This window comes from Excalfactoria chinensis, chromosome 24 (genome assembly GCF_039878825.1).
Source record: "Excalfactoria chinensis isolate bCotChi1 chromosome 24, bCotChi1.hap2, whole genome shotgun sequence".
Classification (NCBI taxonomy): domain Eukaryota; kingdom Metazoa; phylum Chordata; class Aves; order Galliformes; family Phasianidae; genus Excalfactoria; species Excalfactoria chinensis.
This window is the reverse complement of record NC_092848.1, coordinates 2336239-2362267: the sequence shown is the minus strand read 5'-3', so window position 1 is coordinate 2362267 and position 26029 is coordinate 2336239. Positions and strand designations below refer to the sequence as shown.

General features: G+C 50.3%; 1 protein-coding gene across 11 annotated transcripts in view; it reads left to right on the top strand.

The window, feature by feature from the left end:
- Positions 1-26029, top strand: part of TANC2 (tetratricopeptide repeat, ankyrin repeat and coiled-coil containing 2) — a 136131-nt gene that overhangs the window by 24647 nt on the left and 85455 nt on the right. For 7 of the 11 annotated variants that reach the window (XM_072356813.1, XM_072356811.1, XM_072356810.1 and 4 more), the window contains 3 exons: positions 12800-12862; positions 16487-16586; positions 25176-25247. In XM_072356813.1, the coding sequence (XP_072212914.1) occupies positions 16520-16586; positions 25176-25247 (139 nt within the window). In that variant the 5' untranslated portion in view covers positions 12800-12862; positions 16487-16519. Of the gene's footprint in view, positions 1-12799; positions 12863-16486; positions 16587-22797; positions 22914-25175; positions 25248-26029 lie in introns of those variants that run through there. The other 4 variants (XM_072356816.1, XM_072356814.1, XM_072356812.1 and 1 more) reach the window with 2 other exon arrangements.

Sequence of the window (26029 nt, the reverse complement as noted above, 5' to 3'; positions counted from 1 at the left end):
CTTATTGTCATCCCCCAAACACACGTGTTCCCTTCAGCTCTGAGGTGAGGAGCATTCCTGCTGTATGCACTGCACAGAAGCCCGTGTTCAGAGCCCACGGAGTCTGCAGATATTTGCTAACTGGACTTTGAGCTTCCAAAAACCAAATTCTAGTCATTCTCCTATGAATTATTCTAGTCCCATTGTTTTAAAGACGTGGAATACAGCAGTTTGGTTTACGTTCACTTAAGAAGTTTGAATGCAGGCCTTGCGTTCATTAGAGGGGGAAGCAGCTTGGTGTGTGTGCCTGCAGCAAGAGGAGCTGGGAATGTGGATGGAGCCCCCAGATGTGTTTGTGGCACTGCCCAGCTCTGCACAGAGCAGAGGGCTGCAGTGTGGGGTAGGTGGGCAGGCTGGGGGCAACCTGCCTTGGCCTCCTATGGGGGGGATCCATAGTGTCAGTGCTGTGGCTCTGCTACAGGAGCTGCAGTGCTCCGCATCATCAGGAAGGAAATCTCCTGTGTTCTTTTGGGCAGCACTCACTGCTTGTCTTCCTGATAGGCGTCGAATGATTTATTTATACTGCTGCGGTGTGAGAAACTCCACCTTGAAAGCTTCTCTTTCAAAAAGCATCAGTAATTATAGAGTGCTGCTTTCATGTTTGACTCAGGTTTGTTTTCATGCCACGCTGCCTGTCTGCTGCAGGAATCGTTGCTTAAAAACACACGGAGAAGTCGGTTTGGTGTGTCTGTGCATGGAGAGCCACAAATCACATGTGCTGACATTGCCCATGTTTGTTATCCATGTGTCTGCACATGGAGCATGATGTGACTGCAGGGTATCCCGGAGGTGGATAGAGGCTCCATGGAAGGAAGGAGCTGCTTTATTTCTCCCTTATGAGAGGTCTATCAGAGCCGTGGCGTGGAGTTGTTGCAGCAATGGGGTTGGCTTGTGGTTAACACAAATGGAGCGCTTGGTGCACGTCCCAGCCTTCAGATCCTTGTGTGTGTGAATAACCCTCTTTCTGCCCCACAACCACTACCATTCACGCTGCTCTAGTCCACGTGAGTTACCAAAGAGTCATCTGATGAGCTCTCTTGACCCGCAGCCAGGCAGAGCAAGCGCAGAGCTCTGCTTGTTCCTGGGCTGACACACACGGGTGTGCAAACAGCAGATGTGTGTCTTCCCTTATCTGCAGCTCAGAGGGGCAGTGGTGTGCCTGCCTTCCTCCAGGCTCAAGGTATGGAAGCTGCCATTTGTTCTCAGAGCCTCTCACCCATGCTGCTGAACGTTCTGTTGCCCAACTCATATTCACATCAGCTGAAGTTACTCATTGTGGTTGGACTGCAGTGATGGCCGTTCTGTAGCACGGAGCTGGAAGGGTTACATTGATGGAAGAAAGTCTGCTGGGCAGGTGAGCTCTTGTTTGCAATAGCAGTCACATTGGGAGTGTGTTAGTAATTACTGAGGTGGGAGAAGAGGTGGCTGATCCGTGTCTGTGCAGCAGAGGACCTTCCTATTTGCTTGCTTTATTCCTCCCTTTGTGTTGCTCAGGGACATGGTTTATTGGAGGGTTGTTAGGGTAGTATGGTTGGGTTGCAGTTGGGCTGGATGATCTTTAAGGTCTTTTGCAACCTGAGCAATTCTGTGATCCTGTGATTGTATGTCCAGGACGGGCTGGTAAAGCAGGGCTCCCCACAGGGTGGGTTTTCTGTCCTTGGATCATAGAGTGTGAAGCTGGAGGGGCTCGATGGTGCTGGAGTGGTTGGTTGATGTCTGGGTGAGCCCTGTTTGTGTTCTGACTTGTTACGCCTGGGCTGCTTCCCTCTGAGTTTGATCATCTATTTCATATGGGAGTGGGGAAAGCTGAGAGGTGGCTGCAGGGAGAAGCAGATGTGAGTTGGGGTCTTCCTGGCCGTCTGTCAGCACTCAGCTGCAGGTTATATAAAGGGTTCACATGCTTTTTGCAGTGGTGGCTGGCTCAAAGCTGCATCCCCATGCAGTGTGCAGCAAAGGAAACATCTGCCCTTGTGTTTGCCCTTATGCACCTCCTCTGGAGCACGTTTCCCTTGTCCCCAGCTCCTGTTCTCTCCTGTGGGTTCTGCATTGAGATGCTATTTCTGACAGCTGCATGCTCGTGATGTTCCAGATAGCGATCAGAAGAGATCCAGGAGCTGAGTGGTGAGAGCACAGAGGTTCTTAATACTGAGGATGTCACCTGGGAAATATATGCTTGTGGCCGTGGGGGGGATGGCAGTGTGATGCTCCCAGTGCAGGACATTGGGCAGAAGGATGGACCTTTCCCATATGCTCCTTTGGTAGCATGTGGGGCTCCAGGAGCACATCTGCAAAGGGGAGATGGTGGTCAGAGAGTGGCAGCTTCCTCTTCCAGAGAGATGTTATGGCTCAGATCACTCTTTCTTGTTTAATTATCTGTGGAAGGTTCGGTCCGAGGCCCCCAGCTCACATCCCACTGTTGCTCACATTTACTGGAGCTGCTGGGACCTTCCACCAGCACAACCCATGGGTGGTTGTGTGTTGGGGCATTGGCTGCCCCTCTGCCTTTGGGAGCTGGGATTTGGTGCAGCAAGCACTGAAGGAAGATTGTTCTGAAGGCTCAGGCCATAACGGAGCTGCGTGTGCCCACCTGCGTTCCCTTCAGGCTGGTAATGTTATCTGTCTCTGGCTTTCTTTTCATGCCTCGCTGACAGCAGGCAGTGCTCCTACACCTCCTCAGCAGAGGTGGAGTGTTACCATCTGTCACCGTGTGGGCAGCAGTCATCCCAAAAAGTAATGGCAAGTGGGAGTTGTTGCCAGTTACAAGTTGTGATCACAAGCCAAATGGCGCACTTCTAAATTAATACGTTTCCAAAGGGAAAAGCGATGCAAGTGTTTATTTTTTGCAAAGTATTTTCAGCGGTGGGCACTCAGCTGGGGTCTTGGCTTGGCCGTGTTTAGTGAGCATGTGAGGAACCACTGCCCTCAGTGCAGTGGTATGTGGGGTATGTGAGCCCATGTGGGGCTGTGGATGGGGTTCTTGTAAGGGTGTGAATGATGGAGTGGCTCCCATTGACTTTGCCTGGTGGGAACTGGAGGATGTAGTGTTGTCCTTTGGCACAACCAGCCCTTAGCAGGGCTTTGCTGCTCCCCTTGGGTCATGGGGTGCGAGGTGGGAAGGTACCCAGTGCTTAGTCTGGTTGGTTGGAAGGGTGTAAATCTCACATCCTTGAGCAGGGCACCAGGTCTCCTATAAATGCTTATACAATCAGTGATCAATGGGGAGAATGCACTTATCGGTTAGAACTGACTATCAGTCACTAAGTTTTAATTAAAGAGAGCCCAGACAGGAGATGTCTCCTCGTAGACAGGTGGGAAGAGTTGGAACTAATAGTTCTTTTAATAATGATTTTTAAGCGTGGAGTTAAAATAACAACAGTAGGTGAAGATAACGTGGCACATCTCTGTGGTCCCCCTTTCCCTCCATCATGTTGGATCCTGACCAAGAGTTGCCATTGATCCAGCTTCACTGACAGCAGTGGAAGATGATGACCATTACTCTTCAAATAGAGGCATTTAGAGAATAACAAAAAGGAATACCATGACAACCCAGGCCTTAAAGATGATCCTTTCCGGGCATTTTCTGCACATAAGCTGTGTTGTAGATATACAGTATATCCTTGGATATTTGTATATGGATGCAAATAACCTTTGGAACAGGTTGCCCAAGGAGGCTGTGGATGCCCCATCCCTGCAGGCATTCAAGGCCAGGCTGGATGTGGCTCTGGGCAGCCTGGGCTGCTGGTTGGTGACCCTGCCCATAGCAGGGGGTTGGAACTGGATGAGCACTGTGGGCCTTTGCAACCCAGGCCGTTCTTGTTCACATAGCACAGCAAAGGACTGTGGTTACCTCTGTGCAGAGCCTCCATGGAGCTGAGCCGTGGCACCACTGTGTGGCTGTGAGCTGCGTCACCAAAGCGTGGTAACGAATGCAACAGATGGATTATCTCAGTTTAGTGGGAAAGCTGTGCACGGGCAAGCATTGCTTCTGTAATTTAAAAGGGAGAAGGCTGTGTCTGCAAGACATGTAGCTGAGACGTATCTCACCCATGTACCAGTAATGGGAGCTGATTTACTGGATGCTGAGCCCAGGGAGCATCCCTGAGCAATCAGTATCGATGCCCATCTCAGGGGAGTGGAAAAATACCACGTATGGATGAATTGGAGTCAAAGATGGATGTAGATAAGGGCTCTCACAGCTCGTTGTTGTCGTTGTTTGTTTTGGGAGATGCCATCTGCACGGGGAGGTGTAGAAGTGCTGAGCTGACATTTCTGAGCTGAACAGCTGATGCGTCTGAGACATCTTCCAGTGTGGGATAGAATGCTTGGATGTGAGCTCATCTAAAGGAATCCATTGCGGTGCAGGGAAAGGCTTCCTTTGAGTTGGCTTTGCTTATTTATTAGAAGAAAAGAGGTAATTAAGTCTCCTGTATGCAAAATAAATGATCTGAAAACGGGAACGGCGGAGTTGAGAACATGCAAAGCTCTGTGGAAGGTGCAAGAAGAAAGCAGAGCAGCACCAAAGGCAATGAAACCGAGGCAGACGACCCGCTGTGAATGGCAGTTCTGTGTCTGCATGATGCACTCAACACCGAGCATGGGAAATTTGGGGTGGATTGGAGGTTTCAGATCAATGCGTTCAGTGGGAAGGTGAACTCTGCATGGAGCAGAGGGTGGGTGGAGCACGGCTGCAGAGAAGGCAAGGTGTGGGTTGTGCTTACATGCAAAGAATGTACTGACTCCTATTCCTGTCTGTGTATCTCTCCTAGCTGGGACACTTCTCCATAGTCCTGGCCTTTTCTCAGGGCTGTGCTGTGCTCTCAGACCCTGAATGTATCAGAGCTGTGCTCGGGCAGATAGGCTCTCAAAGAGCTCCTTTGTTGTTCCTTCTGCAGCTCTTTGGGGGGGGCTGAGTTAGCAGTGCTTCTGTCAGCACACAGCCTGTCTGCTGGGGCCTTGGCTGCTGCCCATTTCCCTGGCACAGCTGTAACCACGGGGTCCTTGCAATGCAGATAAGCTTTGCATCTGGCTCTTCTTATTGCTCTGTGGACTTCTTAGTGACTGAAGGAACTGGGGCTGTTTGGTCCAGGTTAAGAGGAGGCTAAGGGGGGACCTGATTGCTCTCTTCCAATACCCGATAAGTGATTGCAGTGAGGTTGGGTTGGTCTCTTCTCACTGGTGACAGGATGAGGGGAAATGGCCTCAAGTTGCACCAGGAGAAGTTTAGGTTGGATATCAGGACAAACTTCTTAACAGAAGGGGTTGTTAAGCACTGGGATGGGCTGCCCAGGGAGGTGGTGGAGTCCCCATCCCTGCGTGTGTTTACAAACCATCTGGATATGCTGCTCAGAGACGTGGTTTAGTAGAGGGCTGTTAGAGTTGGGGCTGCACAGTTGGGTTGTGGTTGGACTGGATGATCTTGAGGGTCATTTCCAACCTGAGCCATTCTGTGGTTCTCTGATTCTTTTACACCTTCTGTCTCCTGTAGTCATCTGTGAGGCTGCATGATAAACGTAGGCAGTAATGACGTTTCTGAGCCCCACCGTGCTGTGCTGCTATGGTTCTGATCTGCTGCAGAGGAGCTCAGCACCTGGGCTGAATGCATGCATGGGTTTCAAAGTGAAGTAATGAGTGTACTTTAGAAAGCACATACATGGGCTTGTTTCATCTGCTTACCCCCCTATAGATGAAGAAGCACAGTTTAAGGAAGAAGGATACACCGGGGTAGGTGTGCTTATTGAAGCAGTAAGCTCAGGAGGATGCTTTGCCAGGAGTTGCAGCATTCATGCAAGCAGAAGGCGCTGTGAGACTGGCTCTTATCTGATCGATCAGTGTGCTGTGTGTTCTATCTTGCTTGTAACTAAAATTTCACGTGACACAAAGCACTTGTGATTAACTTCAGACTCTCGTGCTGCATTTTTCCTTGCAGACAAATGTTTTTGCTGTCAGGAGATGAGATAAGGCCCTGCATGGGGTGCACTGATTGCTGTGTCTGAGCAGTACATGGAAGGAGGAGCTTTTAGCAGAGATTTGCACTTCTCACTCATCTCTCCCATAGGAAGCAGTAATATTGGCGTCACCTGGGCTTTGCATGGTGGCTGTTGAGTTCTCTCTAAAAATGAATGTATTAACCATCTATTAATGCTTAATATTGGCAAAATATCCCATATTTCATAAACAAGCACTGAGAATGAATTCTGGAGCCTGACTTAACTGATGTGTCTGTAGGGACGTGTAGTCTGGCTCTGAAACTCAGGTGTGTGGCTGGATAGCTTTGGGTGAGGGTAAAGAATGAGCTCCTAGGAATGTGCCCATGTATCTAAAAGTCTTGGGCACGTCTGGCCTGTGTATTTTTGGGAGGAAGAACAGTGAGATTGGCATGGATGTTGCTGGCACAGATAGCATTGCTTTCTGTATGGGAACCGAACCCAGGCTGGGTTCAGAGGAGCTAATCTGGTACAGAGGCTCTGTCTGTGCTTCGGAGATGCTCTGGGACACACTGTTAACACACAGCTGGAAGCCAGATAGGAAGAGCTGCGTGTCCGTGCTTTCTGATGTAAAGCAAGCAAACAAACAAACAGAAAATGCTGTTTGCATTCTGCTGTGGTTTTTTTTCCTGGTGTCAGAGTTGTTCTGTGTGAAATATTCATGCTAGGGGAAGTAGGCCAGGACATAGACCGGAACACAGAGAGAGCATAGACCAGAACATAGAGAGAGCATAGACTAGAACATAGAGCATAGAGAGAGCATAGACCAGAATGTAGAGCATAGAGAGAGCATAGACGGAACATAGACCAGAACATAGAGCATAGAGAGAGCATAGACAGAACATAGACTAGAACATAGAGCATGGAGAGAGTATAGACCAGAACATAGAGCATAGAGAGAGCATAGACGGAACATAGACCAGAACATAGAGCATGGAGAGAGTATAGACCAGAACATAGTGTAGACCATAACATAGAATGTAGGATAGAACGTGGGACAGAATGTAGACAAAATATAGAGCAGAACACAGACAGAGTGTAGACATAGAACATAGATCAGAACATAGAACGTAGACCAGAATGTAGAGCAGAGCATAGACCAGAATGTAGAACATAGACCAGAATGGAGACCTGAATGTAGGGGAGAATGTAGACAAAATATGGAGCAGCATGTAAATCAGAACATAGGACAAAATATAGGCTAGAGTGTAAAGCAGAACAGAGACAGAATGTAGGCCAGGATGTAGACCAGAATATGTGCAGAAAAAAATGAAACCAAATTGAAACTATTCATACTTTAATGCTTCTGAATAAGAAACCAATTGAACGATGCATGGCTTTGCTTGCATGCCTGATGCATCTCGTTTGATGGAAAGCCTCAATGCTTCTCGTTCCTTTTAGGTATAGGAGAGAGGTCTCCAGGGTTCACGTTGTTTTATGTTTGTGGCTCTCTGTGTATTTGCTGTTCCCTGATGAGGAGATGGCTCTGCCAGGCTGCAGGCTTTTGCTAAACGTTTAGGCAGAGAACTCGAGGCCAAAAGAGTTGGAGCTATTCTGGGGATGCTGTAAGGAAGCTACAGCAGAGCCTGGTGTTATTTCAAGTGTGTGCTGTTGTTTTCATTGTGTTTACCTCTGGTGTAGCTCCCAGATGCGAGCTTTTGCATATTACTCATTATAGAAACATCAGGTTGGTTTTCCTTCCTTTATTTGTGCTCTTCCTCCCTCCGCCCTCCCTTCCCGTCTGGCTGTTGTTACATCCCTGCAGTGCTGTGCATCCGACTTGCAAGGCCTGAGATTGACCACGTGGGAGCTCCCAGCTCCTCCAGTCTGTGCTCTGTTTGCTTCAGATGAACTGCAGCACCAGCATCTTACATACAGCATTAGAATGTGTGCTTTGGGGTTTGGGTTGGATTCATGCACTGGTGTGATGACAAACTTCAGCTGCAGACGGATGGAGATGGTCTCTTGCAGATGGTTACACGATGGAAGGAGAAAGCGGCGATGTTTCATTGCACCTCTGAAGCCAGAAAATGGGGAGAATTTGTTATGTTTTGTGGCAGTAATGTCTCTGAAACAAGCAATCTGCCTGAATCTAAAGAATGGATAAACGTGGCATGAAGAGAGATCTGTGTTTGAGAGCTCAGTGTGTTGCATTGGTCCTCTAACAGTGCTCCAAACACAGTTCCTCTCACTGCTGGTGTCCATGGGGATGGCTGAGGGCATCATCTGGGCCACTAAGATGGTCAGAGGGCTGGAGCACCTCTCCTAGGAGGAAAGGTTGAAGGAATTGGGCTTGTTTAGTTTGGACAAGGGAAGGCTGGGGGAGACCTCGCTGTGGACTTCCAGTACTGGAAAGGAGTGTATAAACAGGAGGGGGAATGGCTGTTGGTGAGGGTGGCCAGTGATAGGACAAGGGTTTGTGCCTGGATGATGTCTGGAAGGGGATTAGCATTCAACAGGTCACTCAAGGATGGAATAAGCTTTTAGCAGGAGGGCTCTCAGCTTGGAACTGAAAGAGCAGTGTGAATATCAGTGCTGGTGCTGTTGTACTGTTCCTTTTTCCCATCCCTGCTCTGCATGAACATCTCCAGAAGGGAACAGCTGAGGAAATCGTAGACTCATAGAATGGCCTGGGTTGAAAAGGACCACAGTGCTCATCCAGTTCCAACCCCCTGCTGTGTGCAGGGTTGCCAACCAGCAACCCAGGCTGCCCAGAGCCACATCCAGCCTGGCCTTGAATGCCTGCAGGGATGGGGCATCCACAGCCTCCTTGGGCAACCTGTTCCAGTGCATCACCACTGTGCCTGGAGCACAGAGAATGTACTGTCCCAGCACAGAGAATGCTGCCTCTTTGGGCCAGCTGTGCTGTCATCTTCACTGTCTCTAGGTGAGAATGCTCATAAGTGGTTTCCGTGCTATTGTTTGCATTGTTTTGCTTAAAAAGCAGCAAACTTTGGAAAATGTGATATCCTCAGATGGAAGATAATCCAATCGAAGCACAACGCTGATTGTTAAATCATTTTTTCTCCTTCCAACTCAATCTCATTAGGGAAGAAAGGCCTCCTGGTGCGGCTGGCAGCGCAGCAGCAGATGATGCTGTGCTTTCTGTAGCATGTCTCAATGCCATAGATGTGTTTCTGTAGGAAATTTCCTCTGCCTGAGGAAACAGACCTTTGTTTATTTCTGGACATTGTTCCAGAGTGAAAGAAAGGTGGATGGAGGCGGTGGTGTCACAGCGGAGCAGTGGGATGGGGATGAGCTGCTCTTTGCACCAAAGCTGAACATGGGGATGGATCCCGGGAGGGAGCAGTTTCCTTCTACGTGTTGTGTTTTGCAGATGGGGTGAGTGAAGAGGATGCTCACTATTGTCAGCAGGCAGATGGTGACTGTCTGAGCCGCAGGATAGGATATACTTGATAAACACCCTTTGTTCTCACAGTCTTTGGGCCGTTGGTGTGAATTGCCCAAGGTGTTTGCATGGTTCCTAACTTTGGGCTCCATTTGGATAGGGATGGATTTCAAGAGCTCCATTAGAAATAAGTAAACAGTGGGTTTGGGAAGTGCTGCTTGCTCCATTGCCATCTCTGTAGTTGTTTCGAGTGCTGCAGTCCATCTTCTGGCCATCCATCAATATGGACCCATAACAGCTGGCTTCAGGGCAGCCAGTTCTCCCAGTCAGATCTCACTGGGTTTGCACCTTGCGTACCCATCCCCATACATCTCCATACCTACCTGTACTGCCCACTGCGTGATGAAATCAGAACCAGCTGAATTCTGAGCTGGGATGGAGCAGCTCTGGGCACAGTGCAGCACTCAGCGTTCTATCTGTACACTGTAATTTCAAGTGTGCTCACACAACAGGTCTGTTTACAGCTGCTTTTACTTTAAACACATTGCTTAAGTAGTCAGGCCTATTCTAAATACCACTTACCTTTTGTCTTTGATGTGTAAAATGTGCCCTTTCCTTCAAGCACTTATCCATGTGCACACTGCTCTGGGGCTGGGATGCTCTGAGTGCTTTGCCCCTGTGGTTTTTGTGCCTTCCTTTCCTATCTTGAAGGCCAGTTCTACCCAGAGTGTGAATGCTATGGAGGGCAAGGAGGGGAGGTCTTCAGTGCATGGTGGTGGGGGGTGAAATCTTCAGTGTGTGGTGGTAGGGGCTGAGAGGAGCAATGGGCATCCTGGTGGATGACAGGTTGGCTGCAGTCATCACTGTGCCCTGGTGGCCAAGAAGGCTGATGGGATCCTGGGGTGCATTCAAAAGAGTGTAGCCAGGTTGAGAGAGGTGATCCTCCCCCTTTGCTCTGCCCTAATGAGGCCACATTGAGTGTACTGTGTCCAGTTCTGGGCTCCCCAGTACTGAAAAGACAAGGATCAAGGAGGAGGGCCACAGAGATGATGAACATCTCCCCTATGAGGAAGGGCACATCCTCCCCCCCTTGTTGTGCTCTCTGGGCTGTCGGGTTTGCTCTTCCGGTTATCAGCTGGCATCTATTAAAACGTTAGATAATTGCATTACTTCTGGCCTTGAATGACTCTGGAAGGAAAATATTTGCCTTGGTGTGTGCTGAACGAACCCTGTAATGGGTGCTGGCATTGACATGCATGTTGTAAGTACTGCACTGAAAACAAGTAGTTAATAAATAGTGACCTGTGTAGAGAAAGACCAGATAGGTTGTGTTTAATGTTATTAAGCATGTAATGTTAATGAGCATCCGAAGGCATCAGAAAGGTGAGGATTTGCAGCAGTATTCATTGTAACAACAAAGCAGTGGCAGTTTGGGCCCCCAAAGGGCTTTGCCAGTACAGATCGTGGTGCATTTGATCAGCGTTATTAAGATGCTGGGAAGATTGCTCCATCGATAGCTTGGAACTCTTTGTTAAGCAGGAAATAAAATGGAAGCTCATTGTAATGTTCATATTAAACCAACAGTCTGGGCTGGTGAGATGGCACGATGCAAATGCAATCCTTTTTGAAGGTGGGAGAGGTGAGCAGAACCATCTCATGTAAACATGGGCCGTTCTCTGATCCTTGTGATGGTTCTCTTGGCATCTGGATGCACATTATTTGCAGGGATGATTGCAAAAGAGCTGCTGCCAGCTGAGAATGTGGAACAGTGAATACCAGCATAATGCAACTGCAGATCAGTCAGGTGGGATCTGAATATGGACCGAGGTGCTGTGTTGGTTGTATGGTCTCCTGTGCAGTTTTTGATATATCAGTGGGATCTGTTCCTGTGTAGCAAACTGTACAAGTGCAGTTAATTATGTAATTGCTTTCAATTAGAGAGTCAGAAGTTGAGAAGACTGTTTATCAGGATGGAAAATAGCTTATTTTCTGGGTGGGTCCCAATGCAGTTGGGTCATCCCTGCATTGCTCTGGTTTGAGGGTCACTGTCATTTTCCTGATCTTTGGTTTGCTGGATGACCCCTGTCATTAAAAAACCTGACAAAAAGAAGCACATAGAATCATAGAAACGTTAAACTGAGTTAGAGCTTGAATTGAGGCTATTTCCTGTCAGTCTGTGCTTTGTTTCCGACACCTTTGTATATGCAAAGTAATGCTTGAGTTGAGAATGCCCACCGAGCTCCTTTGGTTTCCAGGTGTGTGCCAGATGATGGCCAAACAGGACGAGGAACCTGGTGTGAAGGTGGAAATCCCCATTCACAGAGCATTCCTTTCCAGCAGAGCTGGTTGGGCAGCATTGCTCAGCTCAGTGGTGTTGGAGGCAGGTGCTCACTGGGTTGGAAGTCTGCATTAATGCTGCGTTGATAGAAGTGTGAGCTGGTCATTTCTCTGGGTCCACGTGACCCGGAGTGTTTGTTGTAGAGGCTTCAAATTCAGTTAGCTGTGTGCCACTGAGGTATTACCTGCTCCAGTGCAGTGTCTGCATAGATGATGGGGAAAGCATTGCTCTGTTTGCTTTAGGAGGAGCAGAAAGTCAGCCTTGCATTTCACCCCGCTGGGGCTTTGCTCAGTCATGATGTTAAACACTTTATACAAGGGATTGTGTTCATCTCAATGCAGCAAACTTCTTAAGCTTGGGATGGGCTGCCCAGGGAGGTGCTGGAGTCCCCATCCCTGCATGTGCTGAGGCCCAGTGCTTGTATCTCTAAGCTTGTTGGTTCCTTGGCTTTGCAGCATTAATAACAGCTGTGTGCATTTCAGTAGCACATCTTGGTGAGTGCATGGCATCCTTCTAGTTGCAATAGTTCTAACATTGATTCTTCTCCCTGTTGCAGTTTTTATGTTGCTCTCTGGATATATTTGTTGTGATGCAGCGCTTCCATGCAGCGGAATTTATAATTACAGGGTTAAAGGCATTAAAAGAAGAAAAGCACTTTGATGACATTTGGTTTTTATTGACAGCTCCCTCGTGGCTGCTGCATTCACATGAAGATTTGTAATGCAGCAATAGGAGCAGCAAAAGCTCAGTGTGCGGGTAGGATGGGCTGCACTGGATTGCTTTGCAGGCAGCACAGGGCTCCATCTCACTGCCCAGCTGCCCGCTGCTCTTGGTTTTATGGAGCATCACGTGAAGGGAGAAGCACAGAGATAGGCATTGCCAGCAGAGGGGCACGTGTGGCACTGCTGCAGTGTTGACCAGAATGTCTGGAGTCTCCGCAGAGATGGAGAGGTGTGAACACAGGCTGTGATTGTGGTGATGGTGCTCTGAGAGCTGTGAGTTCATTCTGGGCTGAGATCCTTCACTTTGGTGCACACAGCACAGTGTTGAGAAGATGCTGCTAAATTCTGCTTGTTTCTTTTCTTTCAGGACTTGTGGTGCATGGAGGAAGACACGCTTTCCTAGAGATTTAACTTGTCTAGACATACCAAGGTAAGAGAATTGGACTCACCACATTGGGGTTTTTTTTACTGTAATTTAATTGCTTAAGTAGAACGGAAGCCCTCTGTGCTTTCATCTCTACACTCGTGTCTCATCACCTGTAATTAGGGGTGGGCACTGCAATGAGGAGCTGTTTCTTGAGTGGCAGCAGGATTGCTGGCTGCTCTGAGCTGCAGTGCTCATGGCTCTAGGTGAGGAACCCCTTTCTGGTGCTGGGCTCATTGGGCTCCATTCATTCCAGCTGTAGAAGTGCCTGAAGATTTTGTGCCAGCTCCTCATTTTGTAGAGGTAGACTTGAGTTCTGCAGAACCATTCCGTTTCAATGCCTGCTTGTTTTTGGAATGCCCAAGCATTTTCTGATAGAGGCAGCTGCTGATGTTATTGACAACACAAATGGCAGTTCTCACTGTTATGGGCAGCACAGGAGGCACTTTCAACACTGCAGACAGGGAGGTGATCAGACTCCAAACTGTCCCCCAGTATCAGTTCTCTCAGAGTGGCTGGCATTGCGTACAGAGAACGTCAGCATCCCTTATGGACTCTGCACCATTAATCTAGAATTGGAAACCAGGTTATGGGAAGTGATAAAGCCCCATTCAGAATTAAATTTCCTTAATTTCAAGGTCGTTACCTTTCCATGCTCAGCAGAGGATGGTTCTGTGCGTCAGCTTTCTTCTAGGGACTGACTGCATCCTTCCAGTGATGTTTCTGATCTCAGTGTTACCATGTTGGCAGTGTGGTCAGAATTTCCTTCCAGTGATAGCATCAAAGGTTCCTTGTTTTTGCTCAAGTGAAAGAGCAGAGATGGATGCTGGCTTCCCTCTTCCTTGTGAGGCATTCTCGTGCTGCACGCTGTGTGTCCTGCTGGTTCTTTCTGTGGTTCCTTGCTCATGGAGGAAAGCTGGGGAAGCAGAAAGTTTGGGGGACCTGGAGGTGTGTAGGAGTTCTGGTGGGAGAGGACAGACAGACAGACAGACCCCCATCACAACAAGCAGTACCCAGTACCCTTCCCTTGAGGATACATGAAATTATTAATTCCTCTTCTGTTCACATTCCATTGTTCCAGAGCTGCGTACAGAACTTGGTGTAATAAGTTCCATATTGCAGTGATAAGAAACCTGATGAGGTTTAGCAAGCAAGTGTAGAGTCTTGTACCTGGGAGAGAATAACTGCATATATCAGTGCAGGTTGGGACAGGAGCTGGACACAGGGGGTCAGTGCATGAAGGAGCAGCCACGTCTGTGTTGTGTGTTTTCCTTTTAGCTTTCAGTTTCTTTCATCCTGTAATCACGAGCTTTATAGATCTCTCCCTTCTTTCTTTCTTGAGGGGGGGGCCTCAATGTCTGCTCCTCCTTGAAGTCTGAATGCTCTCAGCATAGCAAGCAATTCACTAATTGCTGAAAGGTTCCTTTTTGCCCATAAAACATTAATTTAGCGTTAACATGTTGTTAAATCTCGAGAGCTGATATTCAGAGAGACAGTTTGGGTGTGTTAATATACACTTATTATACACACATCTTAATTTCTCGTGCAGTGAGTTCAGCTTTCTTGGTGAGAAAGAGGCTGCTGGGAGCTGCAGGAAAGGTGTGCTTTGTGGCCACGTGTTTTGCTTTGTTTCACCTTCCACGAGCAGTGCCAAGCAGGAGTGAAGCAGCAGGAGGAAATGCCTGCTGCACCGATGCACGCTTTGTTACACAGTGTTTGAGCTGCGTCTGCAGGATGGCAGAGCATTGCACCGAGATGGGGGTCTACAAAGGATGCGCGCATCAGTTGATCTGAGTTCTCTCTGATCTGTGACACTGTTTGCAAACTTAAAATGTCTTTTGCTTTCTCCCCCCGCAACCATCTACATGTATGAATACAGTGTTCTTTTCTTCTAGGTAGCATTCATCAACTCCTGCTGGATGTTGTTAAGGTTTTAGGAGTAAATTCTGCCTTTGCTGCGGTGTGAGCTGCTGGGATGCCAGGTCTGGCACAGAGATGTCCTCGTTCACTTATCTGTGGCAAACAGAATTTGCTTTGATTTGGAAATCCAATCTCTGCTGGGCCATATCTGCCCCTCACATCTCAGGACAGAAGTGAAAATTACTTCTGTAGGTCCTGATAATGTGCAGCTCCCCCCAGAACACTTGAGTGATCAGATGTCCATCCAGCGAGGGCTGGGATGCTGCAGCACTGTCTGCAGGGCACAATATGGAGCTGTGTCAAGGATACAGGCTGGGCCTGCTGCTGAGAGCCTTCCTTACCACCTCTGGGGGCCTCTGGTCTTCTGAGGCCTCAGGGTGAGCTCTGAATGCAGATCCTGGTCCATTAGGCCGCCAGGGTGGACCGCGGAAGGTCTGAAAGCAAAGCATCAACTTGTCCTGCATGAGTTGCTTCTTCAGAGTGAGTTTGTGGAGCCTTCATAGAGGCACTGGGCAGAGGGTTCAGAAATTCCATCACATCAAGGCTGGAGGTAAACATCGTTAGCAATCTTTCCTCCTCACCTTTGGCATTGTTCAGCCTCAGTCCAGTTGGCTCCATCAGCGTAATTAGGTTAATTATGTTGTTCCTCAGCTCTGCTGGCGCAGCTCCACCCGCTTCTGTTCTCAGCTGGAGCAGAGCTGGGTGCATCCCAGCTCCTCCTGCACCTCTCCCTCCTCTGCAGGAGCTTCCAGGTTCTGCTCTGCCTGCTGCCTTTTGCTCTGCCCACCCTCACAAGGCTTCTGCGTGAAAATATTCTCTGACCATAAGAAGAAAGCAAGTGGTAAGCACAGCAGCTTGGTCTCAGAGCAGAGCTGCTGCTGCTTGCTCGATATCTTCACCCCTTTCACATCTTCCTTTACAGCACTTACGGTGCCGTGATGCTTTTAGCATTGGACCCAGTCATTTCAGAGCTGGCTGGTTATTCAGACAGCGGTAGGAGCTGTTTGTTTCCTTCTTGCTGTCTTGCTCAAAGCCCCAGTAAATACATTTGGGTTGGTGGGATGCTGCAAGGACTGTAATGGTATCACCTTCCAATCTGAATACCGCTGTGTGTTCAGTTGTCTGTTCTACGTTCAGCACCTCCTTCGTGTTTTTCTCTTCTGCTGTTGCATGGGGGGGTTTGATGTGAAAAAGTTCATTACAGGAGCAACTGATGAGGGTGGAAAGGAAATGCTGCTGCTGTGTCCCAGCTAATAGCATTCAGATACGCGTCCCCCAAAATCTGCCTTTAGATGTTGGTGTGTCTCAGTGAGCAGGTCGTGTGAAAGGGCTTTTAACCATTCACAGGAAGCTCTTTGCATGGGGAATTGCCCTATGAATATACCTCACAACACCAGGTAACAGTGCAGTAACTCTGGGTGGCGTTTACTGAGCATCCTCCAAGGAGAATCCTACCTTGTTAAAGACAAAACATTGTGATGTATATGAATGTGTTAGAAGTGTGGAACACTTCATATACAGCAGAGCAAAGTCACACCTCATCGCATGTCCCAATCAAAGGCTCTTTGCTGTTGCTCTGCTCCAGCCTGGAGCTGCCACTGCACTTCTGGTGGCTTATTGCCTTAGCAAAATGGAATGAGCTGTCAGTGCTGCGATGCTCCAGTGGCACAGAGGCTCTCATGTCTGTGTATGTTCTCTCTCCCTATGCAGGCTGTGGGATCCGCGCGGCGGGACGGCATCGCCATGTTTCGGAACAGCCTCAAGATGCTCCTTACAGGAGGGAAATCGAACCGCAAAAACAGGTCCAGTGGTAAGTAAGTGAGCTGCTCACGTGTGTTCTGCTGCCAGTGCTCCTCTCTGTGTCACGTGTGCTGCTTTCACTGGGCCCTTTTCTTGATAAGGAATGGATGCGTCGGTTGGTGATGCGGTGGACTCAGCACATCGTTGTGGGTCATTGTAGTACCACGTGGTGGTGTAATGCTAGAAAACACTGCAAGTAAACCATGTCTGCTTTCATTGCAGAGATGGGGTGCAGAGAAAGATAACAGTTAGACCTCAGCAATGCTTGTTGGCAGTGTTGGCAATCCAGTGTTCTGAGGAACAAAGGTGAGGGGGATGGAGAAATGGGAAGAGATGGGAATTAAAGAAGAAGTGTTCAAATTTGGTCAGTGTTTCTGCCCAGCTCCTCTCTGCAGCATCCCAGGAGTGCTGTTTGCTGCTCCATGCTCCTTGTCCTGCTCCATCCAGGAGGGTTGTAGTCCTAGAGCAAAGCATTGCAAGAAATACCACTGAGCTCGATCATAGAGTGGCCTGGGTTGAAAAGGACCATAAAGATCATCCAGTTTCAACCCCTACACCATATGCAGGGCAACCAACCACCAGACCAGGCTGCTCAGAGCCACATCCAGCCTGGCCTTGAATGCCTGCATGGCTGGGGAAAGTGATAAGTATTCTTGTTGAGTTTTAAGTAGTTCCTTCCAAAAATGGATTGCTGGCAGCGTAAGAGCTTTGAATTAGTTCTTCCATTCTCCTTTGTGAAGCCATCTGGCAGCACGCTTGGAGTATTTGGGGATGGATTGTTGCTTCGTGCTTGTGTGTCTGTGTAAATAGCATAGCTGTGTATTCCGTGGGAAACCACAAGAGAACATACAGAGATGCAATGGTGATAAAGGCAATGGGAAAAACAAACCAAACAATCCCCTCCTTTCCCTTGGCTGAAATGATTTAATATATGCTTCTGATGAATTCTGATTCTGATATATACTTCTGATTTCCCCTGGTTTTAATATCAGGTTTGGTTTGGGAAGGAGGATTGTGACATCCAGGTCACTTTGGGTTGCAGACAGTTGTTGGGAGCAACTGCAGCAGTGTGTGATGCTGCTCACTTCCTTGCTCTCCTGGTTGCACTCATCATGTACCTCTTCCAGTGGGAAAAGCTTTGTTTGCAAATAGCCCCGTTGTGACTGCAGCCCACGGGAACACTTGTTGTTCTCTCCTCTTCTGAAGCAAGTTTTGTGTCCTTGGGGTTTGCTTCATCTCTGTCTCTGGTTGCAAGGTGCCCACATAAGGGGCTGGTTAGGTTTTGGAGTTCATGCTGCCACGTGGCTCTGGTGATTCGTAGTTTTTTTTCTTGTTTCTTGTGAGCAGAGCAGAGAAACACGTTCCTGGGAAGCACCGTGGTGGGGTTTTCCAATGGATGGACCTTCCTGTAATGCCCAGTGGCTACAGTGTACGTGTCAGACACCCTGCAGTGCTGTAAGTGCAGGGCAGTAGCAGTGGGAGCTGTGCCCACTGCTGGGAGCCCAGAGCAAGCTCTGCATCCCATGTCACCAGCAAGGGACTCAGCTCTGTTGCTTGGGTCACTCCTCCCATAGGAGGGTTGGAAATGGGGTGGGCAGGGGGCAGCTTCTTGCTTTGGTGCATGGGGACGGATGGAGCTGCAGTGTGCACATCTGCATTTCGTCTGCTCCACTCCTTTGGCATCACAGAGCCCTCTGAAGCAAAATGAAAGGTGGTTTGGTGGTGTTTTCTTGCTCTTGTGGAACCCAGGGAACATGGTGTCTTTGCAGCTCCTCCTCCAGGCACCCGCTTTACTTTGCAGTGATGCAGCTGCAACTGGGGTTGCTGAAGCCAGGCTGATGGCCTTGTGCTTTGTGCTGTGGTGGTGGTGATGCTGGATGGATTAAAGTATTCATAAAAGGAGAAAGCCAATGACATTGGTGTGAATGTACGTGGTGTGCAGCGATACCTGTGATATGATGCTACTTGTGCATTCGTTTGTGCACATATTCTACAGGTGCAGTTCTTTCATTTCTCCCTTTTCACTGAAGCAGTTTGTATCCAAATGCTCATTCTTTTCTTCTCCCAGTGCAAAATGAATGAGAAAATGTAATGAGAGAATCTTCAGACCCTGCTGTGTTTTTCAGCTATACACCTGGCAGGGAGGTGTGATGTATTTGTTCTCCTCTGATGGCATCTGTGTGACACAGATGAGAGTGGGGGATGCACAGTGAGCATTGCACGGGGCCGTCCCATTGTAGCTGCTGGGAGCTACATTCCCTCCAGGCAATTCCCATCTGTGTTTTTCTTTCCTCTGGTCATCCCCATGTGGATTTGCAGACATGTTCCTGCGTGCTGCTTTTATCCAAGCTTTATCTCTGGGGTTGATCTGCAGGTCGGTCAGCCTGTTCTCCAGCTCTGCCTTGTCCTCCTGCAGCCCTTCCCCGTGGTGATGCTGCAGGGCTGGCTATGAGCTGGACTCACTGATGAGCCACACTCAGAGCTGCGGGGCCAATTAGCCGCCTTCATTGCATGCTTTCTGCCAGGACAACCCCCCAGTGGAGAGCACTGCAAGCAGTCAGCAGAGCTCGCAGCTTTCACTGTGTGCATGCACAAGCTTGGAATGAGCAAGACAGGGCTTGGGGGGGGGGGGAAATAGGGGCCATTCTGCACTGGAGCACCCCATCCATTCCCAGGGGGGATGGGAAGGGCTGGAGGAGTGCACACCAATGGTGCCATGGGCCTGGGGGAGGCAGAGTGAGGGTGGTGGGTGCTGGTGCTGTGGTGCAGTGCTCAGAGTTGGGGTTGGGATGTTGGCCATCCTCCCAGCAGGGCTTTACATGGTGTGTGCACCCAATGAAGGTGCATTGTTGGTTGGTGACCCTGCACACAGCAGGGGGTTGGAACTGGATGAGCATTGTGGGCCTTTGCAACCCAGGCCATTCTATGGTTCTATGATGATACAGCTGATGTTTGGTTTTCTGTGCTGGAAGTCCCAGCCCTCGTGTCAAAACAGACTTTGTTCCCTGAGCTCCAATCTCACTTTTAAGTTATAGAGTCAATCCAATCCGTACAGCTGCACGTGTACTGTGTGATAGCAGCAAACCAGAAGTGATGCATTTCACGTTTCCAGGAACATACTGAATATTAAATGCTCGTAAATAAATGGGTGTAAAATCAACGTGCAGGTGTTGAACATTTCTGTCCTGTTTTGTTCCTCCATTGAAGGCACATCTGTTCCTGTGCAGTCATTGCTTGGAGTGGTGTAAATATGACCTCTTTGTGTGTCATAGGAGCAAAGGAAAGTACAACAGGGGAAAGTTGGTGCCAAACACCAGCCCTGCATTCCTGTTTCTCACTTGATGCTCTGCCCCCCATTGGGGAACACTGGGGCAGCTGAGCCCAGCTCCCCTCCCTGCAGCAGGTTCTATGTTCTTTCCCAGTGCCTTTGCATGGCTGTTGGTGCTCACTTCATCCTTCTGGAGTTCCTCAGGGATGTGTGAAAGGTTTTTGCTTCAACATCAGAATAGGTTCAGCGTCAGGACGGTGTTTTAGCAGCAATGCATCACACTTGATGCAGCCGTGGAATGCGTTTCATCTGCGCCTTTCTTTGCAAAACCACAGCTTCAAATGCATCTTTGTGACTTCGTTTAGGTAAGCGAGTGTTGCTTTGATGCGTTGGGAACCCAAAATCAGTTGGTCTGTAATGCCATTCTAATGCTTTTTAATTGCAGTTGCACTCGCCCTTCTTTTGTATTCCCCTTTCCTTAAGAAGGACGAATATCCAGTGGGTTTCTGACACTTAATGGAAGGACTCTTTAAAGAGGATTGATATTCTTTGAAGCTCTGTGCTTCTAACAAGTTCCTCATCTGCAGAGTTTCGCTCACATCTTTGTCCCTCCCTGTGCTCATATGAGGACTTCTTGTAGTGTTGAATATATTTGGAGGTAACTGATAGATAATCCCAGGTCTGTTCTCATTGCTGATAGCCAACAGACAGGAGCTGGACCTCTGGTCCATCACAGTGCCTCACAGTGCATCACAGTGCAGGGGAATGGGGACTGTCCCTCCTCACCCCACAGCTGCTGCAGCACAGGGTACCATGGCTGTGCTGGTGACCCTGCAAGCTGCTGTTTGCTCTGTCAGCTTCCAGGACCCCCAGGTCCTTCCCAGCAGGAGTTTGAAGTCAGGGAGTTGTTCTCCCAGTTTACATACTGGGATTACTCTGAGTGCAGCACCTTGCACTGCGCTATGTTGACCATCATGACCTCACACAGCACTCGGAGCTCAGCAGCTGTGAGCAGAGCATTTCTCCAGCCCGGATTGCAGGAACTCTGTTGGCAATGCATGGACCAAAGGATGCTTATCAATGGCCAAAGCCCCTCAAGCCAAATTGCTATTTTTTACTTCATTAATTAGAATGTGCCCGTATTGCAAACAGCAGTGCTTCCTGCCCCCCAGCAGATGGCTCACTCTGTTGGAATCCTGACAAGGTGGGAATACCAAATGCTTCCATTAAAGCTTTCCATGCAATGAGTTTGCATCTCCCTTGCATTGCAACCCCCTTGGAAAATTGCACCTTCCATTTCATGTGAGGCAAAGTGCAGGCAGCAAACAGCATGGAAGGGCTGTGTGGGATAAGGCTGAGCAGGTACTTAGCAAGGAAAAAAGGCACTTGCAAGCAGGTGGCAGTGGAGGGTTGCAGCTGTTGCAGTTTGCAGGGACTCTGCAGGGGGATGGTGGCACTGCTGCATTGCAACCCTGCTGTGCTGCTGCTCAGTATTGCTGCCCTGCTGTCCTGCTGTCCTGCATTGCTTCCCTGCTGCATTGCTGGTGTGCAGCGTGGTGTGCTGATGTGCTAGCATGCCCCGTGCTCCGAGCAGTGCTTCTCCCTTCTACTTTGCAGCTGCTTTGTTCCAACATTGCCAGGTCTGCTAACAGGAACAGGCTGCAGGCAGCTCCCTCCCCAAAACACTGCAGCTGTGTGCATTGGTGCTGCACAACTGCAGACGGAGGCCTTACTGCAACCAAGCTGCTTTAATTGCATAGGAATTGAGCGGAGTGCATTCTCGTTCTGGTGTCACACTGCTTGCAATATGCTGGGCATTCTCTTGCTGTCGTGCTTGTTGCAATATGCCATGTGCTTCCTGCATTGCGTGGCTCCATGCAATTAATCCCTCCTGCGCTGTAATAGCTGCCAACGTGAGAACTTGCTCACAATTTATTTAATTAGCAGAGCAGCTGCCTTGCTGCGAACTCCCATTAATGAGATCCAGAGTTTGCATGGATAAATAGAATGAGGTCACCCAGCCCAGCACTCAGTGTGGGATCTCAGGGTCCTGGGGTGCAGCAAGGAGTGCTCTGCTGCTCTGCATTGCTGTGACAGAGCATCACAGTGCATTCCTGGGAGCATGGGTGCAAATGGAAGGGAAGCACGAGGGCAGCTGCAATGAGAGGGCAGAGTGCAGCAATGCCTGCGGACAGGGAGCAGCATTGGGTTGCTTTTCAGCTGCCTGCTGTCTCCAGGTGTTGGAAAACAGCAGCATGCGGGGAGCATCACCTGCACTGCACGCATTGCTTTGAGTCACAGGGAGCATCACCTGTGCTGCATGGCTCCATGGGGCTGAGTGTGGCTTTGTGGGGCTGAGAGGCAATCTGTGGACCTGAGCGTTGCTCCATGGGGCTGTGCACGGATCTGTGGGGCAAAGTGTGGCTTCGTGGGGCTGAGCAAGAATCCGTGGAGCTGAACATGGTTCTTTAGGGCTGAGCTTGGATCTATAGGGCTGTGCGTGGCTCCATGGGGCTTGAGTGAGGATCCGTGGAGCTGAACTTGGTTCCTTGGGGCTGAGTGTGGATCCGTGGTGCTGAGCAGTGATCTGTGGATCTGAACGTGGGCTCCGTGAGGCTGAACTTGGTTCCTTTGGGGCTTCGTGGGGCTGAGTGAGGATCCATCGAGCCGAACTCGGTTCTTTGGGGCTGAGCAGCGATCCGTGGAGCTGTGTTGTACTTCCGTGGGGCTCAGCGTGGATCTGAGCACCTCTCGTTGGCGCTGACCCGGCGCATCCCTTGGGCTGCTACCTCGACTGAACGCCGCTCCGTGGAGCATCACATCGTATCGCATCGCTCCGCTCCGTCCGCCGCCGCCGCCGCCCGTCTTTGCCGCAGATTTCCCGGCATGCGTGCCGAGCTCCGACCCGCCCTTATTTTCCTGCGTTAAAAAGTGCTTTGTCAGAGAAAAGCACGCGAGCGGCTGGAGGCGCTGCGACGGAGATGGAGCGGGCCGGGATGGAGCGGAGAGAGCCGGGCGTTGAGCTGCGCTGTGCCCGGCTGTAACGCGCTGTGCCGGGCGGGGCTGCAGGTGTGTCGGGAGCAACGCTGCGCTTCGTGCCGTGGGTCTGGGGGGTGATGGTGGGATTTTAGGGGTGCTGTTGAGTGCTGGGGGAGTGCTGCGGTCAGGGGGGCTGCTGATGCATGGGGGGCTTTGCTGGGATTATGGAGCATTGCTGGGACTTGGGGGGGGGGGGGCTGCTGGGACCTGGGGGCTTCATGCACTGCGGGGGCTTTGCTCTGTCAATGAGTTTAAATGTAAAGCTGGCAGCTGTGGCTCTCAGGCCGTTCTGTGTGCTGTTTTAGGAGCTGCTGTCCGTGCGGTTGTTGCAGTGTCTCCATTTGCAGTGTGAGGAGCAGCAGACCAGGCTCGGTGCATGCAGTGCTGCACGGGCTGCTGTTTGCACACCTGCTGTTTGCACACCTGCAAGCAATGCTTCGTGCAGACTGCTGTGTGAACAGGGCTGATTCCTGCCCACAGCTGGCAGTGTTGAGCTGCACGGACCCACCCGTGTGCACAGGACCCAGCAACACTGCAGGGCAGCCATGCACAACGTCCTGCTCCTGCCTGCCTGCTTCAGCATGCAGCACTCAGGGGCTGTGCACACTGTAGCACTCTCAGTGATTTGCTCCTTTTTCTGCATGCACGTGGAGATATAACTTGCAGGCAGTGTGTAACGACGTGGTGTTGTCCCCCAGCTGCATCGCTGCCACCACCCCTTGCTGAGAGCCATCAGCACTCTGCTCCCATTCAGCTGCATCAGCACCGAGTGCTGAGTCACCACTGCTGAGCCCTCCCACCCTGTGTGTGTCTGCATTGCTCCACGGCTGCAGCTCTGCTATGGCTGTGTGGTCCCTGCGAGGCCTCCAGCAGTGCTGTGATCTGCTCTCGTCATTGTGCTGCATGCTGACAGTGTGACTTGCATTGCTGCTCCCTGCTCGTCTACTGCTCGCTTCCTGCCTGCTGCTTGCTGCTCCCTGCATTGCTTTGCTCCCATCCTGGTGACAATACAGCATCATCCACCTCCCTGCTGCTGGTAGTGGGACCAGCTCAGACCAGCTGTGGCTGCTGCTTTGCACATCCCTGCACAGAAAAGAACAAGTCTGCTTGCTGCTCCTGCATGCTGCATGCATAAGTTTTGGGGTGTTTTGTGGCTCTTTGGGATAAATTAGTGCAAGGGCGTTTTAAAGTTGGTTTGTTTGGCTGTTTGGTACTGGAAATGTGTTGTTAACACAATGCAGAGTGATGTGCTGTCGCTGTGCAAATGCATTAAGCTGCACTGTGGCCTCCATCACACTGCAGAGCGCTGCAGAAAAAAGTTACGGTGTGAATTTCATGCAAGTCTTACAAACCTGTTTAATGTCCCCATTCTTCGTGTGGAGAACAGCAGCTGAATTTGGTTCTGAGGTTGGAGCTTTCCCAATGACATCCCATGCAGCTGGGTGACACCAGGGCCTCTGCTGTGTCTCCTTCCCATAAGTAGGGGCTGTACACTTGATGTTGGTGCTGTGCTTTGCTCCGTGTGACAGCGCCCTTCTAGAGCCTCCAATCCTTAGGACTGCTTGGTGCACACTTTGTTTGGGGCTCAGACTCTTCTTGCTTTCTTCCTGACCTCACAGCTGCTCATGCATGCTTGCAGCAGGGCCTGCCCTGGTGTTTGTTGCACACACACACCCAGCAGTGCTCAGAGCAGCAGTATGTGTTGCAGAAGGTGCAGGCAGTGCTCCACAGCCCCTGTTTTATGGGTGTGTTTGGTGCTGGAAGCCCAAATGCAGAACCAGCTCTTGGGGCTGCGGGTAATGCAGCAGTTTGCATCCCAACTGAGTTGGGTGCTGCTGGAGCTTTCCTCCCTGCTGTAGGTTCATAGCCTCTGTACAGCACCGTGCATTGCAGCAGTGTAGCTGGGCTTATTTCTGCATCCAGCCCACGGCAGCCCCACGTGCCCCCAATGTCCCCATCAACACGCACAGCCGTTGTTTCTAATCCGGCCAGCTGATCGATGGACACCAGCGTGCAGTTAATTGTGTGCTGCCGTGCTCTGTGCCCATCCCCATTGATCCAAGTGGGTTTGTTGCTCGTCAGCTGCAGCCCAGGAGAGGCAACGAGCAGCATCCTGTGCTGACTGCCTGCCCGCTTTGTAGCCTGGCAGATAGCTTTAAAGGGAAGCGATTTCAGAGAGAGTTGAGTTTCTTCGTTGCGGGGCTCCTTTGGCCATGGGGCTGAAGGAGAAGCTGCGTCTGCCTGACCTGTCCGCTGCCATGTTCTACTTGTGCTGTTTTGGTTCTCATGCAGATGGAGGGAGCGAGGAGCCGCCAGACCGAAGACAGGCAAGTGTAGACGCCCGGCAGAGCCGATCTGGGCAAGGTAATGGCTGCTGCTGCTGCTGCTCTCCGTCGTGGCCTTGCTTCTCCATGCACTGCTCTGTGTCCGTCTGTTTCTTGCAGCCATTGCAACCCCTGCAGCTGCAAACCCCGCTGCGACCCCCCCAGAGCTGCTCAGAGTTTGCAGGAGCTCACGTTGCTTTGCAGCACGGCTGCCCTGTCTGTGTGTGCAGGCTGAGCTCTGTGCTGCTGCTCGGGGCAGTGCAGCACCGCCGCTGTGCAGTGTCAGCAGCTGAAGCTGCTTTGCTAATGTAGGAGCTGTGCTGTTGTTGTCTTCGCGTGTTGCATCTGGAAGCAGAACTCTCTCAGCCCCCTCGTTCCTCTCCAGTGTTCTCTGTGGGAGCTCAGCAACAGCTTGCATGCATTGCTGTGTTGTTGTGGCAGAGTACAGGAGTGGTTCTTTGGCAGCACACGGAGCTGCTGCTTCCCTCTCTGTTGCTGTGTGCAGTGTTCTCCTGTTTGTTCGGGCTGGATTGGTGCAGATTTGGGGCAGAGGACCCGCTTGGCTTTGCTTTCTGGTTGTTGTTATTTTTTTTGTGGCAATTCTTTACTTGCCATCCTGGTGGTGTGTGCCTTGAGGCCGTGCTGGATGCACACCTGGGGGAGGTGTGGAGCAGCACAGCTCCTGCCATGCATGGATGCTCTCAGCCCAACTCTGCAGCACAGCACTCATAATGGGCTGAGGGCTCCGGCTGTGCAGGGTTGAACCCTCCATCCAGATTGAGAGCTCATCTTCCTGCTGTGTGCACTTCCCACATGGTTCTG